Source organism: Rhinatrema bivittatum, chromosome 5 (genome assembly GCF_901001135.1).
Source record: "Rhinatrema bivittatum chromosome 5, aRhiBiv1.1, whole genome shotgun sequence".
Taxonomy (NCBI): Eukaryota; Metazoa; Chordata; class Amphibia; order Gymnophiona; family Rhinatrematidae; genus Rhinatrema; species Rhinatrema bivittatum.
The window spans coordinates 117,359,789-117,380,703 of record NC_042619.1 but is presented as its reverse complement, the minus strand read 5'-3'; the positions used below and the strand labels follow the sequence as shown (position 1 = coordinate 117,380,703).

Here is a 20,915-nt window from a genome sequence, read left to right as displayed (position 1 = left end):
AATAGCTCCTATATATATGTATACATTGACCCAAATACACTGGAGAAAAAAGCACTTGTGTGAATAAATGTGGTAAAAAAAAACCAAAACCTTTATTATTGTTATTCAAAATGGATAAAATAAAAGAACACTTTAACCCAGCTAGATATCAAACAACCAAATGTGAATGTGTATGTGTATGCATAGTTTTCCAATCAGATATGAGTATTTCCCTATTCAAATGCTAATTAAATATGTGGCAATTACTCAAATTTCAAATTTATGAGGCATTTCAATATTAATACAATATAGTTAACTCGAAAATGTATATATGGACATTGCAAATGTTCATCTATCAAAAAGCATTGTGTTGTAAATGCCAGCTCTTATCAAAGACATATTATGTCACAATGTTGTTACAATATAGTTAGTGTAAACCTGTATATATGAACCTTACAAATGTTTCTATATATTAAAACAATATATTACAAGTACCACACCTCAAGGCACCTGCTCAAGATAATATAGAACAAAAAGCCTGATAGAGTAGTAAATATAAACAACGTCACATTTATTCAATGATCAGATAGAAAATTTCACATAAGAATGGTGTTCCTCCTGAGTTTGATGTCAAATGCCCCAACAAGGCCTTTGATTCACCAATTGCAGCGTCCTCCGGAGGAAACCCTGACGTTTTAGACACCCAAAAAAACCTCGTGGGACTCCACTCATGCCGAAGCAGGGGGAGCCTAAGGTGCAGCTGGATTTAAAATGCCGATAGACTTTTTGAGTCAGAGTTGCTTAACTTAATATCCTTGAAAAACAGAAAAAGCACAGGAAGTGCTTAATACATTTTCACTATCCAAAGAGCGATTACTGCACTTAAAGGAGAATTGAAAGAAGGCCATCATCAACATCTGAAACTTTATAGTGCTCACACATGTAAGAATATCCAGTGTTGTTACAATACAGAGTTGCTTAGCTGAGTGTCCTTTAAAAACTGAAAACGAGGCACAGTGAACCTCGGTTCTCATTAGTATGTAAGGTATGGGAGGAAGGCGCCACAGAAGTGTTCAAAACCTCTGTGGTTCGTGATTCTTGACGAGCGGCCACCAGACTGAGGGGCAATCCCGCGCTCAATTCATTCAGGTATTCCTTTTCCATGTGGCTATTCTTACATGTATGAGCAATACACACACACAACACACACGCACATGCGTGAAACCTTTTTATTGGACTAAATAAATTACTTCACTAGCTTTAGAGAGCTAATACTCTCTTCTCCAGGTCAGAATTCAAATCCCACGGTAGCTCCTTGTGACCTTGGGCAAGTCCCTCTATCCTCCATTGCCTCAGGTACAAACTTAGACTGTAAGCCCTCTGGGGATAGGGACATACCTACAGTACCTGAAAATAATCCACATTAAAGTGTTGAAAAGCAGAATATAAATTAAAAAAAAAAAAGAAAGAAAGAATTAAAAAAGGATTGTAATGTCAGTTTGAGAGCAATTCTAGGGGCTTCCTGTGTAACCCTGCTTGACAAGACCAAAACCTGTAGTAGCAGCATTTAAAGTTTCTAACACTGTGAAGTGTCTTGCCAGCTGCATGTAAGTCCCGGGTGACTGATATGTTTGTCTCCTGTGGTTACAGGACTGCCTTACAGGTTGCGTGCCTTAGGAGCAGCATGGGACACGTGTGCAGACAGTGCCCAGTTTTCATAGACTGCACTACCCAAGTTTGTGACGGTCAGCATGGGACACTCCTGGTGCCAGCCAGGACACAGAAAGATGACCAGGAACTGAGATGTGGAGCTGCAGCAGCATATACATTGGGAGACTCTGCCATTTCAGTTACACAAATAGTGTGAAGTCTCATTCCCCCAAGACTGAGCCTAAAAGCCGAGGAATTCCTGATCCCTTCGGATCAAAAGAAGCCCCTGATCTGCAGCAGACCGCCCTCCCTTTCTCCTTACTGGAGGCTTTTCTTTTGCTCAGCAGAGGACTGCAGAAATCTGGAATAGCCAACTTGTTGCACCGCAGGGGGTCAGAAGTTCTTTGTTCTCCATATGGATAATTTTCCTTTATCCTCTTCAGGTCTGAGTAGAAGACACTGGTAACCTCTAGTGACAAAAAGGCGAATAGCACCTGACTTATTTTATTACTGTGACCAACGGGGGCCAGATGGTGTTTTGTTCTTCCTTTTATTTTATCTGTGACCTCTAGAGGTCAAATATAATATTGCATCTTACTTTTATTGTAATATGATAAAAAAAAATATATGCACATATATTGGACACCTGATAACAGACACAAAAAGGGGCTGAATTAGCACAAGTATGAAACTTGTGAGCAGAAGCACCAATCATCAGGACTTCAACCCTGGCTACTGTCCATTCATGTGTCTTTCACATACATTCATAATTCAATCATCTTAAAAATGCGTTACCTAAAGTGAAAAGTATATCTCACCTTCACTTACTTCCTTGCTGGGACCTCATAGGGCTGGACAGCATTTAGACTGTAACTCTAGGTTACAGTCTAAATGCTGGGTGACATTAGGTCACCCAGCTGAACCCCCACAGCTCTGCTTGTCCTTTAAATTATGGGACATTTTACAGACCAGTTGTCCCTTTTACAGCCTAAAATTTTTCAAGAGCAGTCCTCTGAACCACAGGACTGTTTGAGAAATAAGGAACAGTCAGACACCTTAGTTGAGCAAATAAATGAACAAACGCACACCAGGAGCCGTGGTCATCATTCAGGTTTTCAAGTAGTGGTTAGAACCAGCAAACTCGCAAAGATCCCCCTTCCCGCTCTGTTATTCATTTAAGTCCCGAGGAGATTTTAGTGTCTCATTGGTCCAAATCATGCAGGCAGGGCAGTGACACACATGAATGTAGCTGAAGGGACTCGGGGAAAGGAGACAGTCTCATGCAGATGGTGTCACCTGCCAGAAAGGTGTGCTTTTTATTAAAAAATAAATAAATAAATAAATAATTGACATGTCTAGGAAACAAAATATATTGGGATAAAACAGGAAGACCTAGAGAGGAAATGGACAGTGGTATGAAACAGAGAAGTTGATAAGGAGGAATGAAGCAGAGTGATCCCTACAGACATGCGTGCCCTCCCCCCCAGGCCAAATCAAGAGTGAGACAAACACTCCTCTCTAGAAACACTTTTACCAAAATGTTCAGCAGCAGCAGAGGCTCTGGCTGCTCCTTCCACCAAATGTACACATTTAAACAATTATTTCATTTTTTTTCTGTACAGTATATACTTGCAACCTGTCAACTTACCAGGACAGCCAGTCTATCCTCATGTTTGAAATTTTCAGTAAATTCCCAGATTCCTTTCGGATCAGACATGTCCAGGATGTGCACCAAAATATTCTGAATGAAGAACATAAGAAGTTGCCATACTGGGTCAAACAAAGAGTCCATGAAGCCCAGCATCCTGTTTCCAACAGTGGCTAATCCAGAATACAAGTACCTGGCAAGTGGCCAAACATTAAATAGATCCCATGCGACTAATGCCGGTAATAAACAGTAGCTATGCCCTAAATCAACTTGACTAATAGCAGTTTATCGACTTCTCCTCCAGGAAATTGTCCAAACCTTTTTTAAACCCAGCTAAGTAACTTCCTTAACCACATCCTCTGGCAATGAATCCCAGAGCTTAAGTGTGCATTGAGTGAAAAATAATTTTCATCAATTTGTTTTAAATGTGCTACTTGCTAACTTCATTTGACTTTACAACACCAGCATTAACTGAGCTCCAGATAACACACAATCCCAGCTTAAGACTGCTCGAGTCCCAGGTTCAGATCCAGCACATGGGAAAAGAATGATGCAAGCTTACACATCTTAAATCTCACTGCCCAAATTTATCAGACAGGCTCTCTTGACAACATACAAAATTAATATGAAATTGCCAACTTCAGAATCACAATGGCACATACTGCCATAAACCAGTGAACATCGGATGCCACCCTTTATACTTATATATAATTTTTTAAATTAAGACTTTAGAGGAAATCGTAGCTTCTTTTTTTTTTTAAACAAGTCTTTTACAGGGCAATCTAAGGTAGCAGTGGAAAACATTACTATAAAATATAAATTCTTAATATTAAATACACAGGGAGGATAACTTTCAAACATCCAGCATTACTTATGCCGCAAATACATGCATCAGTAGCACCAGTTATGAAAACGGACTTACGCACCTAACGCCACTTTGAAAATTATCCCACCAAATCTACCCGCACACATTTCACCTGCTATGTGAGGCACACAAAATTGTCCTGAAAACGTACACGCCTACGATCACATTTTACAAAGTATGTGCGTAACTCCAAAACCCACCCTCAACTCCACCCCCAAGAGTGCCTCCGATCAATCCAAGTAAACTTTCATGCAAACATGACATAAGCCCATAAATTTACCCACATATTGGGCATGCAGTTTTGTAAAATGCCACTTCTGCACGTTAAAACACTGTTTGACACACAAATGTCCCTTTGAAAATTAAGCCTTTAAAATATATATTTCTCAATATATAGGTATACAGATCTCTGTTTTTTCTCTATTTGTTTATTGATAACTATATATACAGTACATACACACATAATATGCAAACATACATACATATGGACAGACTTTAAACAGGTGTCAGTGAGACATAAAATAGCCCAGCTATGGGCCAAGTTTTGACACTGTTGTCTCTCAAGGGGATTCTAAAATGTTACAGAAGATGTTCTGTGAAAAAAGTCTTCTCTTGATTTTTTTTAAAGCCATCACCTGAATGTTTTGTTGTGGTTTTTGTCTGGGCTATTAATTTTTTTAAATACTTTTTGTCCGAGGCTGGTCTGAAAAGGATTTTCTTTTCCCTGGGCACATTTTACCTAAAGGAGTTAGACTGATTCCCATTTGTAAACAGTCTCACCAAGCATCCAGTTAAATGTTCTCTGCCTGAATTACTGAGGATGTGATCCAGCAAGGCCTTAGTCTCTCTCCCTCTGAGGCATCCTTTCTGCTTTAATGTGTGTTAACATGAGGCCTTCTACAGAACAAAGGGATCAATACACTCAATGTGTGTTACAACATATAAATCATAACATACAGTGTAATAGTCACAAGCTTCTGGCTCACAGCGTCTGCATTCTACAGACAGATGAATCCTGCACTGACTGCTCCAGCAACCTGCTTTAGGGGAAGGTGGTGGTGGTGCTGGCGGGTTCATCTGAACTTTTGGGTTAGACCAGTGCGGTGCTCAGTTCACCTGGGGTGCGGAAAACCCCTGGGCTTTTGATTTAGGGGAGAGGGTGGCGCACTGCAGTGGCTGAATTCATCTTTTCTAACACTGCTCCTGGGGAAATCCCAGTAAAAGCAAATATTCTGATTTTTCAGGTAGATAATTCGGCGTTTTGAGTGAAGAGGACATCACCCCCGACTTACCTGATTAGTGTATTCCCAATGATTTCACTCCTTGCCTCCTCAGCTCTGTCCTTATTCCGACAAACCAAATGAAGTGTGCCACCTGGTAGGATTCAATCATAATGCCAGAATTCAGAACCCTGCAAGCGCATAGTCAGGTGAGCAGCTAGCTTTGGGTCAGAAGAAACAGGCTGAGCCAGTCCTGGTTTTGACCCACTGCATGCATGGAAATACGTAGATCTGATTTCCCTTAAAAATAAACACCACAAAACAGAACCGGCTCAGTCCATGCAACGGGGGTAAAACCAGGAGTGGCTGAGCCCATCTCTAACGGCATGGAGTTATCTGGCCACATTACTGCTAACCATTTTACTAGACATGGATGAATGCAGATCGGATTAGACAAGGGGCACCTGGAATGAGGCTCCACTGCAGTAGGTTCCAACACCATCCCAGTCAGGAGGGTCTGGCCTTCCTTTGGGTCGAGCCCCTTCTCTTGGTCATGCGTGACATGATTGGTCAAAGTACAGCCAATGCCACGCAATTGCTGACACTCACGCTCTCTGCTGGGCCAGAGCATCATGGTATCACATTCCAGCTCAGTCCTCAGAGGACAGAGCAGTTTAGGAGAAGCGGGCTCCGATAATACGAACCCCTGCTTATTCTGAAAAGGACACATCTCCTGACATCTATTTTTTTGCAAGAGAAGGCATGTTCACCCTTGTGTTCCTCGGCTCCATTACCCCACCAGCCACCATCGTGTGGTCTACTAGCTTTGTTCTAGACTTCATGCCATGGTGACTGTGTTTGGAAAGCACCCAGAGAACTCAATATATATACTTTAAACTTAAATTATTGTTCCTGATTCTATAAGCAAATAGTGATGCAGGTTTCCAATGAATTTACTCAGTCAAAACCTGCTCGTAATTAAGCATATTTTGTAAAAAGCGCAGAGTTCCCTAAAAAAAAGAACAAAGCTCACAGAGGAGATAGTGATTGCACATTCGAGAATGATTAACCTATCAAAGGCACTCACATTACCTGCATGAGTTCAAGAAAAGAACATTCCATGCAGTGCTTCAAACAAAAACAAAAAGCCAGTTCAGGATCACCCAATTCTGGGCCATACGTGGCACGGCATGTAGGAGAAATCCCCATACATATATCTAGATGATCCCATATGGCACAGTTTGCTTGGACACAGAAAAATGGGCCAGCCTCGTGGCTCTGTGGCAGTGTTCTGAGGACGACCCAGGTTTGATTCCCAGGCCTGATTTTCCACTCCCTGGGCTAACCAGAGTTAGGGATGCTGCAGAGGTGGCATTCACAGCCCCTTGAGGGGAAGGAATCCCAGGCTTTGCTCAATGGTGACATCTACTAGCCAGAACTAGGTTGTACATGTACAGGTTCAGAAGGAAACTTAGGCTTATGGCTCCTGACCAAGGACAGTGACTGCAATGCCTGGGCTAAGGAAGATTACAAAAATAGAGGAAACACCCCAGATCGTTGTGAATAAAGGCTCATGGCACCAGATCTTGGCAGTGGTTCTGACTGAGCTAGAAGCCCAAAGGAGCAGGAAGAAACTGCTGGGGCAAAAACAGCAAACCCAGTCTGCTGGTGCTCCTGAGATATAATGGCTATAAGGCAATGGAAGAATACTCTGCATGTTTTTACGAGAGCCGCTAAGAAACTAAAATTATGTGGCATATACTTCTTTTAAAACAAATAGATAAAAAATATTTTTGGTAAGGAAGAGCGGAAGCCTCTTATCCTTCTGCAAAAGTAATTTAAATGACAAAGATGAACTACGAAAATATCTGCAGCTGCCTACATGGGGACACATGCGGAGACACAGGCTCGAGGAATCTAGCTTCGGTGGTGCTGCCTTGTGCGTTACTGAAAAACCTTGCCGCAGGGTATCACACCCCCCCCCCCCAGTCCAGTCTCATGAACGAGTACCAGTTCTGGCAGGGGAAACACCTGCTCTCCCATAACTCAATGAGCTGCACCTCTGCTGGCCAGCACAATCCATTCATGCGCTGCCACTGAGACAGAGGGCCCAGTGCATACCGATCAGAGTCCTCAGGCGATGCAAATCAGGTCAGCAACCCTCACATAAGTACTCTTTCTTTCCTGTTTTTTAAAGGTGGTGTGGGTGGCTGCTGCTTTCTGGTCTAGGAGTGCTCTACCTCCAGTATCTGCCTCTTTGTATATTGGGGGCCACCATATCCAATACTCAGAGTCTACAGGTCGAAAATCTGGCTAACAAGCAACACAACACTTCTTTGTACAAAAACCAAAGGGAAGAGACCTAAATTCCAAACAACATGGGGCAGAGTATACTGCTCAGCTGGATACCGATGAACGGAGCAACAGGCACACTGGATCCCAAGCAGGCCCAAAATTAAGAGCACAGTAATCTGGATTTATGCAGGAGGAACTGGGGTCACCTACAGGGACACATACTCTCCCTGGATCTCTGGCCTTTCTTTCATTTTGCATTTTACATAAAGACAGGTAGCTTTAAAGCTCCAACTAAATTAAGAAATTGCTGGATTTTGCTGCTCTATCAGCAAAGCAGGGCACTAGAAGACTGAGGAAGAGGGGAGAAAGATGTATTCAACAAACTAGAAGACTTCACATTACAACGGACAATGCACAAAGCTACAAAACTATAGACAAACAGAATCGGATGAGAAAAGTTTGTTTTATCAATTGAGGTCACCAAATGGCTACAAATGCTGAAGTACTGCTAATATGACTCTCAGATCTCATGCAAGGCTGACAATCATTTATCAGTTATTTGTGGGCAACTTATATTAAAATAAATAGTGAGTTTTCAATAAAAAATCCAGGTATCCACCCTCGGATGGGGGTTCATTGGATAACAAACCGATATCATTGATAATCCAGAGAATCAAAGATCTAATGTCAACTTCCTCTACACCCCACAATCCCTTCTCACTCAGAGTACTCGGGTCCATCAGCTCCCAGATATTTGCCAGTAGAGATAATTTCCCCCTGGATGCTTGAAGCATTGCTGCTTATTAACTCTGAACTCATGTGGACCCCCGCCCATCCTCCCTGTGCTTCTAGGCGGCCTGGACTTACCTCTCTTTGCAATCTCGGTTGCACCAGTGATCATGAAGGACCTCCCTGCAAAGTCTACCTCCAAATCTGCTGCATCAAAGCACTTTGCTGCCACCTCGTACCCACTCCTAAAACAAACCAATTAAGAGAGACTGAGGTTATAATCATGAGAAAGTGTTTTAAATTGGCGACATTGCATATCTAGAAACTTTACTTCCATTGTTGCTGTGAGGCTGGAAGGTGGGGAGACTTTCAGTGGTTAGAACACTAAATGGGGAGTCAGAGACGCTCCTGAGGTGCAAGTTCACAACCCTCTACCTCTGGCTGACTCTCTAACCTTGGATGTCAACCAACAAAGCAATAAAGGGTCAACAGCAAGTAGAGGGTGTAATTCTAGTGATCAGAGTAATGGGGATGGGGAACCAGGAGGCCTGATTTCAAGTTGTGCTTCTGATCTGAAGCAATGAAAAAAAAAACAACAACCCTTTAACTAAAGGTTCACTGCAAATGTGCAGACCCTATCACCTATGCCGCTTACTGTGTCCCGATATAAGCTGAACCTTCCTACGTGAGCAGGTGTTACTTCCAGAACCCCCAGTGGCTTAGTTACAACTGCATGGACAAAGCATGCAAAGGTTTGGTTTGGGCACCAGAGGCCAACGAAGGTTCCCCTTGGTCGTCCACTAAATGGCCCTAGATTCTTGCCCTGATGGGTAGCAGCTTAATAGGGATTGGGGAACATCATTCCTGTGCAGCATCTCCCCTTGGAGTTGGCTGTGAGTGGTAGCTCCTTAGTCCACTTGGGGGGGGGGGGGGGAGGTAATGGCCTAGTCAGTGTGGTCTTTTCAGTTGAGCTCTCAAGGAGTGAAGACCTGTTGTTGGTTTAATCCCTGGCTGAGTTAGGCCCACAAACCTAACTTGGTGTTTTATTTCAGAAGAGATTCCTTATCAGTGCATTCCCTGCCTGAGAATTGTTATGTTTTTATTATGTATGTTAATGTTGTAAATCGCCTAGGCCTCCCTGTGGTAGGCGATCAATAAATTTTAATAAATGAAATGCTTCTCTTTTGGAAGAGAGACTTTGTTGAGCTTTTGACTATCTAGAAGTTTGTGACTGGGGTTGAAACCTTGGACATTTAGAGAGGGACAAGCCCCATAGCCAGAGGCCAGGGGGCTGAAGACCTGCTAGTCTCATCCCCTCCCATGCAGAGGCAGCAGTGACAGCATTTACCTCAGAGGAGATTTTTGGCATGTGTTATCCCCTTTTGGGTGGTGAGGAGCCTGGTTCCTCGTTCCTGATGTGACCTGCCTGAGGGAAAGGTCTGATGACTGAGAACAGGAACCAGACTCCTGCAGCCCTGCTTCTACCCCTCCTCACATTGAAGCCAGGGCTGCAGGAGCCTGGTGCCTGTTTCTCAGTCAGCGGACCTTTCCCCCAGGCAGGTCACATCAGGAGGTCGGGAGGGAAGAAGGAAAAGATCTTGGAGACCTCCCCACCCCCACTGGATCTCCACCCTTGGGACACAGGGTGGGGAGCAGAAAGAGCTGGACAGTTGGACCTAAGGGAGGATTTTTCCATGATCTGGGGATCCCCTCACAAATAGGAGCTCCCTGCACAACTGAGACAACCTATACATTCAGCACAGGAGTGACTTGCTGAAATCCAAAGTTTGAGGTAAAGGACAAATGCACAGAGGAAGAAGATACAGAGTTCCAACTGTAACTTCCCCCAGTGATGGCACAGATTGTAAAAAGGACAGTACACAAACTGATTGGACTGTATTTAAGTTTAACAATTAGTACACTTACTTTGAACCCCCAATCTGTGTCCAGCTTGTCTGTTCCAGTAGCTCAGCATCACAGAAGGGAATAGACAGGCGGTGAGCTACACACACAGACAGGCTGATGCAATATCGTGGCGATATTAAGTTGAAGGAATCACAGAAAGCAGCGTGAAAAAAAAAAAGTCTAACCTGCGGTCAGGTTAGGTAAAACAGATGCTCAATTTACAAGAGTCCATTTTCCCAACCTGTGGCTGTGCAGGGGTTAGGAAAACGGATGCTCGTAAAATTGGGCACCCGTTTTCCTAACCCCCACACCGCCACTTCTCCTGGGCACCCGATGCCATGGATGCGCTAGGGATGCACAATTTATTCTTAGCGCATCCTTTTTAGCGCGGCGGCTCATTTGCCTATTGCATCAAGCGCCCAGAAGAGGTGATTGTGCGTGTGTTAAAAAAAAATGCATCTAGTTTGGAAATACATTTTTAGTGTGTCGGTACTGCATCGGCCTGTGAGGGAGGAAATCACACCATTGCCTGGGCTAAGAAGTTCTGCCTTCAGCCCCACAGAAAGAACCCACACCTTGGGGACAAGTGAGAGGGGAGAGATTGGCTCCTGAAGGCAACCCCAAAGATAAATTATTTTGTGTGTCCATGGAAACAGTACAAATCCATGAAAAAAGGGTTACATTTACAATACAACCTGGGGGAAAATGTATGCCCCAACGCACAGGTATGAGCCCGTCAATAAATAATCCACATATTGGAGTGTAAAGGGACAAAATGCAGGGCAGGCCTATCAAACAGCTACTTCCCGGCTTGGAACGAAGCTAAAAGAGCATCTCACAGTAATATTGGACTATTTATTTAATCATTTAAAACACTGACTTGTACAATTTGTTAACCTTGTCACAAAGGATGTCCATAGACTGGGCCTCTGTGTGGCTTGCATAAGATAAGAGGAAATTTCAGCTTTACCCTGAGCATTTCAAGACTAGAAAATCTTCAAACGCTCCCCACCAGAATGAGAATGGTAAGGAAGCTCAGAGTATCTCATTTCTTGGGAAGCACCCGGAACTATGAAGCATCACCTATAACAAGTGCACACCTTGCTCTGGCTGACCTCTTGCATAAAGTGCAGCATGGGTACCTACAGTAGGAGGGAGATCATTTGCTCCCCTCCCACACCCTAGATTTGAAGGACATTATTTTTCCTATGTGTTTTATTTATATATATATATGTATGTGGATTATGGTGTCCCCTACAGGCTGAATTGCAGCATCCAATCTGTGGTACCAGATGTACTGCTTATTAGCAAAGTGTATTACCTTGTCCAAGTTGAGGCAAAAAAAAAACAAAAAACAACTTATGAAAGCTAGCACTCTTATGTAATAAGAAATACCTATAAGCAACACCTCTTATGTTATCCAGTTAGCTACGGATTTATGTTCCAGTGGGTTTCCAGCCTCCTGTAGTAGATCAGGTTATCACCAGGATGCCTGCTCTGAGTTTAGGACAGTTACTGTGCCTGAGATGAGGGATTGTCACTTAATAAATCTTCCCAAGCGTCCAGTCCCATACAATACAAAACTGTGCAACGTTTGAATAGGAGTAGGATGCCATTTAGTGTTTTCTTTGATGCTCTGAGAGGCAGTTTTTGAGGCAAAAGGTCCTGGCTGCCTAACCTGTATCAGTGGCGTAGCCACGGGTGGGCCTGGGTGGGCAGCTGCCCACCCAATTTAGACCCAGGCCCACCCAACTGACACCAGAACTGCAAGGCTGTCGCGGGATCCCATCCCCGCGACAGCGAAGAGGAGAACCCATGCTTGGCACGCCATCACGGCACACGTGGGGAAGCGTCCTACAACCATATGGCCGACCGATCTTCCTGTTTGCGGGGGGAGGGGGGGAGCGGAAGCGCCGTGCACAGCTTCCACTTCCTCCCCCCAAAGCAGGAAGATCAGCTGGCCTCTCCTGCTATCTTCGGGCCGTATGGCCGACCGATCTTCCTGTTTGGGGGGGGGGGGGAGGAGAGCGGAAGCGCCGCGCAGTTTCCGCTTCCTCCCCCCAGAGCAGGAAGATCAGCTGCCTCTCCTGCTGCCACTGGCCTCCTGCGTACAGCCGACCGATCTTCCTGTTGGGGGGGGGGGGCGGAAGCTGTGCGCGGCGCTTCCGCTCTTCTTCCCCCCCCCCCCCCCAACAGGAAGATCGGTCGGCCATACGGCTCGAAGATAGCAGGAGGCCAGTGGCAGCAGGAGAGGCAGCTGATCTTCCTGCTCTGGGGGGAGGAAGCGGAAACTGTGCGCGGCGCTTCCGCTCTCCTCCCCCCCCCCCCAACAGGAAGATCGGTCGGCCATACGGCCCGAAGATAGCAGGAGGGCCGGTGGCAGCAGGAGAGGCAGCTGATCTTCCTGCTCTGGGGGAAGGAAGCGGAAACTGTGCACAGGCTTGAATGTGTATGTGAGGATGAGAATGGGAGCCTTGTGTGTGTGTGGGTGAAAATCGGACCCTGGGTGCGTATGGGAGTGAGAATGGAGTCTTGAATGTGTGTGAGTGATAATGGAAGCTTGAATATGTGGGTGAGGTTGGAAGCTTGAATGTGTGTATATATGGGTGAGAATGGGAGCCTGGGTTTGTGTGTGTGGGTGAGAATGGAAGCTTGAATATGTGGGTGAGAATGGAAGCTTGAATATGTGGGTGAGGATGGAAGCTTGAATGTGTATATATATGGGTGAGAATGGGAGCCTGGGTTTGTGTGTGTGGGTGAGAATGGAAGCTTGAATATGTGGGTAAGAATGGGTGCTTGAAAGTGTGTATGTGTGGGTGAGAATGGGACCTTAAATGTGTGTATGTGTGGGTGAGAATGGGAGAATGGGTTTGTGTGTGTGGATGAGAATGGGTGCCTGGATGTGCGTCTGTGTGTGCATAAGAATATAAGCCTGGGGAGGGGTGAGAAAGTGAGAGCTTGTATGTGTGTCTGCAGAGAATGTGAGGGGGGGGGGGGGAGAGCATATGAGAGTGAGAGCCTGAGTGTGTGAGGGAGTCTGTGAGAGAAAGCATTTATGTATATATGTGTGTGTGTGTGGAAGGGAAGAAGACAGTAGTAGAAAAGACACTGAAGAGGAATTAGGAAATGAGCGACAAGGGAAAAAATGGGAAAGAGAGACCAGGACCAACTGATTAGAAAAATACAAAGATCAGACAACAAAGGTAAAAAAAAATTATATATATATATATAGAGAGAGAGAGAGAGAGAGAGATGTTAGCAATTTAAATATGTCATCTTTGGGAATGTGCATTCTTATATTTTTGTATTTTGCTCTTTCTTAAGTATTCCACTGTTCAGACATTTTAGTTTCTCAGGCTTTCTATTTTGGCTTTATCTACATGTTTCTGTTTCTAATTTATAGTCTCTTATTTCTATATTAGGTAAGGGTCGGTCTCAGTTTTGCCTGTTTGTGACAGAAATGAGTATTTCTAGCATATAGTTTCTCTGTAGTAGTAGTCCAGCCTGTTCTGTTATTCCCGTAGGTGATGTATTAATGTTCTAGGGCCTGGTGTAGTATTTGCATTGCTGCTTTTTCATAAGGTTGCTGTTTGAATCCTGAGAGCCAGTGCTGTGATTGTTTGGCAAGGTTCCAGATGCCTCTTTCTTTGCAAGAGTTTGTTACTTCACAAAATAGCAGTGGAGGGTTATTTTTTGCTGAGATTACACCAGAATTTGAATTTTTTTTTTCATGTTACTTGTAATGTGAATTGCCGCAGCTTTGCGCTGCACCTGTTCTGATGATTAATTATATTTTATTGTATTTATGAAGATTTCTGGGTTTCTGCAAAGATGGTTCATGAAAGAATACATTAATTTTTGTTTTATTATATGATTGGATTTGATTGTTTTCTATACTTGAAATAATTGAAGTAAATTATTTTAAAGTTTCATACATGACACATAATGGCTGTTGCAAACTACTTAGAAAGCCATTCTAGGGTGCAGTATATGGCATTATTTATCAGTAAGAAAACAACTAGTAGACCTGCATGCCTTGTGCCCACCTATGTTAACCTTGTGCCCACCCAAAAAATCAATTCTGGCTACGCCACTGACCTGTATATTATGATTTTCCAAAAAATAAAATAAAATAAAAACCAAACAGGCTATAAACATCGGTATTACTCAAGGGAAGCATCCTCCTGTCTGATTTAGGACTGAAAATATGTGCAGTTTTAGACGTTGTGCAAATCTTTTTTTTTCCTGAAAGAGGCTTTCTTTGGAGTCTATAGTTTAATGCTTTAAGAGCACATTAAACAAACAAAAACAAATTCAAAACATACCCCGGGGATCTACAATTCACAACTAACGCGCATATATACTCGACACAGCTTTTTATGGGAGTTCCTATGGATTTCAACATTTTCGCTTATGCGACACCAGTAGTTTGTTTCTCTATTATTCTCTATTAGATGATAAAACAAAACTCATCTATTAAAGTACCCATTAATTTCCAGTAAATCAAAGCCTAGACTTCTAGTTTACAAATATATAAAAAGAAATATATATCTGCTGAGCTGCCTTGCATACGCTCGCTACAGCAACACAAGAGAGGGCAGGTGCTCCGGTTTCCGCGAGTCGGCAGGGAATGCCCGCCGCTTACTCAAACTCCCGCAGCCCCTTTACGAACCAAACCGCGATCAGATTACCAGCACCACCTCCCTCCCCACGTACAGGGACGCCACTGCCCACTACTGCCAGATACACAGCTCTGAGCCCCGCCTCCAGCTCCTCTCCACTCCCTTTTCCCAGCTCCAAGCCCCGCCCCCTCTTCCTTCCCCAGCTCCAAGCCCTGCCTCTCCTCCCCTCCCTCAGCCCCGAGCACCGCCCCTTCCTTCAAATCCTCTCAGGCTCGTCGTATCGGGCCCCAGCTTGCATCGGCACCCCCACCAACCGACCTCCAGCTCTGTGTCTGTTTCCAGGTCCTCCGTTCCCTAGTTACAAGCTCTGCCCAGACCCTTTCACCTGTTCGCTTTCTTTCTCCGTCTGAGCTGAGGCAGGAAACAGCAGTATCTGCCCTGGGCTAGAGCCTGTGGGGAATTTTTGTAGCTGGAGGATCTACACTGCCTCCGAGGGCAGTGTAATTTGCAGACTGTTGCAAGTTCTCAGAGAATTACAGAGGTTGTTAAACTTATACATTTGGAGCTAATGCACATTGTATGTATTGGTCAAAATTGGTGGACAGATGTGTTGAGGAGTATAATGTTCAGGCTGTGTTAATAAAGTTGTTAGTAAAGATCATGGGGCACCAGGGGTCCTGGGTTATAATAAAGAAGGACACTGCTCCTGTTCAGATTGTGTGTTTGAGTCTCTTTGGGATGCAGCCCAATTATACCTAAACAACATGTGCATAAGTGTCTACAATATGACCTGGTGACAGAAGTTTGAACCTCAGGTGGGCCTGACAGCCTCAGTGCCAGTTTCCAGGCTGCAATGAGCCCCTCGGTGCATTGAGATGGTGAAGCTTGATCCTTCCTAAATGTTGCTGATCAAGCATCCTGACCTGACTGGTGCCAGTGGCTTGCCAGGTACAAGTTGGCAACCAAGCTGCACATGGAGGACAAGGTGGTACAAGTTTGCACATGCAGGACTCCTATTTTCAGATTATTTGTCTTACAGGTTTTGGGAGACACAAAAGTGGAAAAGTGCAATGTAATTTATGAGAGGTCAAGGTTCTCTGAGTGCTTGCAGCAAAAGGGTGAACCACTGGTTTTCATTTGCAGCTATATGAACTGCCAACTCTGACTTTGGAGCCACTAAAGAGAACCAGATCTTGTCCAGGCTGATGACTGGAATTCAAGATAAAGATATATCACTGAAACTGCAAATGCAAAAAGGGATCTGCTAGAGATGACTAGGCAGGCACTTTGAACTTAAGAACTAGGCTTCAAGATCATTTAGAGTATGAATCAGTGGCAAACTAAGGAGTTGTGCAGGGGTGCAGTCCACCCCGGGTGACAGCCATGAGGGGAGTGCCACTGAGAGGAAGGTCAGCAGCTGCGAGCAGAACCCATCCTGCTTGTGGCTGAAGAGGACGGAGGCGCCGGTGGGTCACGAGTGGACCCCATCCCACTCGCGGCCGAAGTGGAAGGAGGTTCCAGTGGGCCACAAGCGGAGCCTATTCCACTCCCTGCTGAAGATGAGGAAGGCACTGGTGAGCCGCGAGCAGGTCGCGGCCAAGGAGCAGTGAACAGCTCACATCAGTACGGCCTGTGAGTGTGCCTGTGCAGAATGACAGGCACAGGAGGGGGGGTGTATGTGATTTGGAGCCTGTGTGCCTGAGTGAGGGTGTGTGTGAGAGCGAGAGATTTTGTGAGGGGATGTGTTTATATGTGAGAGGGAGACCATGTGAGTGAGTGAGAGAGAGCCTATGTGTAAGGATGTATGAGTGTGCAAGAGAGAGAAGGAACCTGTGAGAGGGTGTGTTTTCCAGAGAGAGATGGAGCTTATGTGAGGAGGAGGGATGTGTGAAATCTAGAGATGGAGACCAATAGAGGGAGCCTGTGTGCAGGGGTGTGTGAAAGTGTGTGCAAGAGAGAGAGGCTGCCTGTGTGAGGGAGAGGGGGAACTGAAGATCACTGGGGGCCCCAGAGATGTGAACCTTGGGTGGGGTGCCAAACGAAGTATCCACCCCATACCAAATAGTTTAGGTACGCCACTGGTATGACTATATCCAACAGCAGAGATCCCAATACCAATTCCTGTGTTAATCCACTAATGAACTTTCTCCATTTGGAAAACTGATAATTTAGTCCTACCCTTTGTTTCCTGTCTTTTAACAGTTACCAGGACAGTTACCATGGGATAGAAGGAAGGCAATGGGTGACTTTGTCAAATTCCTTCTGAAAATCCAAATATACTACATCAACTGGTTTACCTTTTATCTAAATGTTTATTTACACCTTTAAAAAATCTAATAGATTTATAAGGCAAACATCCCTTTTCTAAAACTCTGTTGACTCTTCTCTGTTAAGCCATGACTATCTATATTTTGCTTTTAAGAGAATTTTGGTGGGAATTTTGCTTTTAAGAGAAGTGTCTACCATTTTGTATGGAACCAATGTCAGACTCACCAGTCTATAGTTTCCCAGATCACCCTGAAACCCTTTTTAAAAATCAGTATTACATTGCCCACTCTCCAGTCTTTAGGTATTGTGGTTGTTTTAAATGATAGTGTTGTGTTCGTGGATCCTTAGGCAGGGTTGACGCAACCTGCAGGAAGGAGCCCTGCAGGTCCCCACCATCGGCAGGCGGACCCAGACGAAGCATAGGCCCAGCTGGAGCTTTGCCTTTACCAGCCGACATTCCCCTTAGGGTGAGCCTTTGGGTACTGGGGCCAGGCAGGTCTTAGGTGGGGGCCTCTGCTGTGGCAGAGAGATTCATCAAGGCTGCTGGGTCTAAGGAGACAAAGGTCAGGCTTATCCAGTGGCAGGCAGAAATCAAGCATATCCAGAGGTCAGAGCAAGGTCAATACCAGGTATCCTTCCAAAGGGAAAGGTGGGATGGATAGGCAGAAAACCAGGTGGGCAACGAGGGAGACACTGAAGAGCTTATGACAAGGATGCTGGAAATGAAGAGATGAAGACAAGGGTCACTGAAACTGTAGACAGGAACACTGGAACAGAAGACAAGATGCTGGAGCAACATGTACTACTATCAGAGTAGACAGACCTGTGGCTGAGGCATTGGAGGAGAATCAGCAAGGGCCTTATATAGGCCTAAAGTGATGATGTCATCAAGAGGCACCTCCAATGCGTTCCTGCTGCAGGCCCTTTAAATAAGGCAATGTCAGGCGCACATGCGCCCTGGAAGGAGCAGGACCGCGTTGGTGTGTGGTGACTCGCTGCAAAGACACCGGGAGTGACTGCGCCACAGTTAGGGAGGCCCTGCCGGGGAGGGGAGTACAGCGGTTTATGGGAGCAACCTGTGGGCCGCCGAGAGAAGCAGATAGGTTACAGATTACTAGTAACAGGATTGCAATTTTATGTTTGATTTTTTCAGGACTCGAGGGTGGATATTATCCAGTCCTAGTGATTTGTTACTTTTTAGTTTGCCAGTTCAGTCCATTATATTTTCCATTATCGCAGAGAGTTGCTTTAGTTGCTCAGAATCATCACCATCTAAGAATGTTTCCAGTGTGGGTATGTTCACAACATCCTCCTCAGTAAAGACCAAAGTAAATCATGCAGTTTTTGGTTTTGTTTTGTTTTTTGCTATTTCCTTGTTCTTCCTGAGCATCCAGCAGTCTATATGGCAAGCTTCTTCTCAAATTTTCTTTTGTCCTGTCTCGCTACTGTTTTCCATCTAATGTGCCAGTAGTTATGCTCCTGCCTATTTTCTTCACTTGGTCTGCTTTCCATTTCTTTGAAAGATGCCCTTTTGGCTTTAACTACCTCTTTCTTCTCTCCATTAAACCATGCTGGCGGTCGTTTGGTCTTCAGTCTTTTTTAATACATGGAATACATTTTATTTGGGCTTCCAAGATATCTTTAAACAATGTCCACACTTTATGCTAACTTTTAGCCTTTGCAACTGCTCCTTTTATGTTTTTTCTAGTTTCCTCATTGTATAGAGTTGCGACCCAATGGTGGAAGCTCGGTTTAAAATTTCTGGGTCAGTTATGGGAAGATGACTACACAACTTCAATCTTGTCAAGATGTCAAAGAAGTCTACGGGGTCGAGGATGACTCAAGTCTTTCTCAGACAGTTAGTGGCTGAACTGACCCATTTCAGAGATAAAGGGTGGCAACCCTCGGTCCCTGACCCCGTAGTGCGTATCCTTATTCAGGATACTGTACCTCGTAGGGGTATATCTCTTTTCTATAAAGCCCTGTTGCAAATACAGATTGTGCAGGAACACCTCTTAGGTGTAATACAACAATGGAATAGAGACCTCCAGCTGACATTGACGGGTCACCAATGGAAAAGAATTTGGGAGAAAGCACATACGATTTCTTTAAGTATTCGCCGAGTGGAAATGATGGTAAAGCTTCTCCACTGGTGATACAGATACCCTTTATTTTATGCCAAATTTTCTCCTGACTCCACAGGGTTGTGCTGGCAAGGATGTGGTCATCCAAGTTCCTATATTCATGTCTGGTGGACCTGTGACTTTATTGTGGCTTTTTGGCGATCTGTTATGGTGGCTTGTCGCCTTATCCTGGGAAAGGAGATAGCCATTAAACCTGAGCTTTGTCTACTGGGGTTATGGGGGGAGGGGGGGGGGGGAAACATGACCTCACTATTTTGCAAAGGAGATTAGATCATCATTAAACTCCTGGAGATTTACAATAGCTCTAATGTGGAAATCAGCTCCTACTCTAAGGTGCTGGCACTAGTGTTAGGTTCATAAAATTGCTCAGCTGGAGAAGCTTACCTATATATTAAAATATAATATGCCATTATATGATAAAATCTGGTCCCCCTACTGAACATATCGGAATAACCATCCTTCCTGAGGACTACAAGATGGTCCTCGTAGCTGGGTGTCATGTACTTGTTTGCTTGTCTATAATCACTATGTAACTTTGTCAATTTGATCTGTATTGATTAACATCTTGATTCTGCTCCCTTCTGAGGGGGGGGGGGGGGGGGGGGGGAGGGGATACCACTGTTGGATTGTTTCTTTTCTTTTGTCTGTACTATCTGTTAAAATAAAGTTATATAAAAAAAAGACACGTCTTAAAACACAGCCACTGACAGATTCCATGTTCCATCTTGTAAGCTGGGCAACCTGCGGGTTTGATCGACTCCTGCTTTGTCTTCACTCTGTCATGTTCTGCTGCATTCTAATATCGGTAGGCATACTATGGTTTCCAAGAAAATCAAAATAGAATAATGAAAAAAAAATCAAATACGGACAGAAAAGGGTGTCTGTTCAATGAGCATCTAAGAGAGCAATAAGTCTGTTAAAAGAGTGCATCTCTACTGCTTCAGTGTGAGATTGTACGAATACAAGTGGTCTGCTAACTCCCCAGAGAACAAACACACGCTGGACTCTGACTTTTCTTATATAAACTTTATTCACAAAAGTGGCTTTCCTTCAGCCACATTCACACTCTGCGTTTACCTTCAGCATTCACCTTCTTACAGGAACTCCCTTCTCCTGGAGACCCAGGGCCTCTGTTCCCAGCTGGGCCCAATCTCTTATTCCTGCTCCCCAAGATCCACCCACCGAGCTACCTGTGTCTCTTTTAAGGTGGACCAGGCAAGATGCCTAATCCAGCAATGGTCAAGGAGGGTTTTCAGGGACACTCCTTTATAATCGGTTTCTAAAATACCAAATTCACACCAGAAAAACTCATAGGTGACATGCAAACCTTTTATTTAAAAATACAGAATAACTGCCAATTTGATATTATTTTCCTGAAAGCGATTCAGGTTTTGTGTGTTCAGGGAGGGAAAAGGTTACAGGAATTTTTTAAAAACTTTTATAATTGTTGTTTTTAATGATCCATTTTCCCATAGGAAACCCTCGGAGGAATGGTGGGTGTGCACTACAAACTAGGATTCCTGTGTATCAAAACAGGAATGCAAGAGAGATGTCCTGCTTGAAGGTCATTTCATGGAATAAGCATTTTTT

The 20,915-nt window shown here is 44.4% G+C and overlaps 1 protein-coding gene across 1 annotated transcript in view; it reads right to left on the bottom strand.

Moving 5' to 3' along the window:
- Positions 1 to 17,638, bottom strand: part of DHRS12 (dehydrogenase/reductase 12) — a 31,036-nt gene extending 13,398 nt beyond the window's left edge. Inside the window, 5 exon segments of the mRNA XM_029603170.1 lie at positions 3,278 to 3,370; positions 5,419 to 5,516; positions 8,525 to 8,631; positions 14,937 to 15,024; positions 17,629 to 17,638. Of these exon segments, the coding sequence (XP_029459030.1) occupies positions 3,278 to 3,370; positions 5,419 to 5,516; positions 8,525 to 8,631; positions 14,937 to 15,024; positions 17,629 to 17,638 (396 nt within the window).
- Positions 17,639 to 20,915: the final 3,277 nt, after the last annotated feature.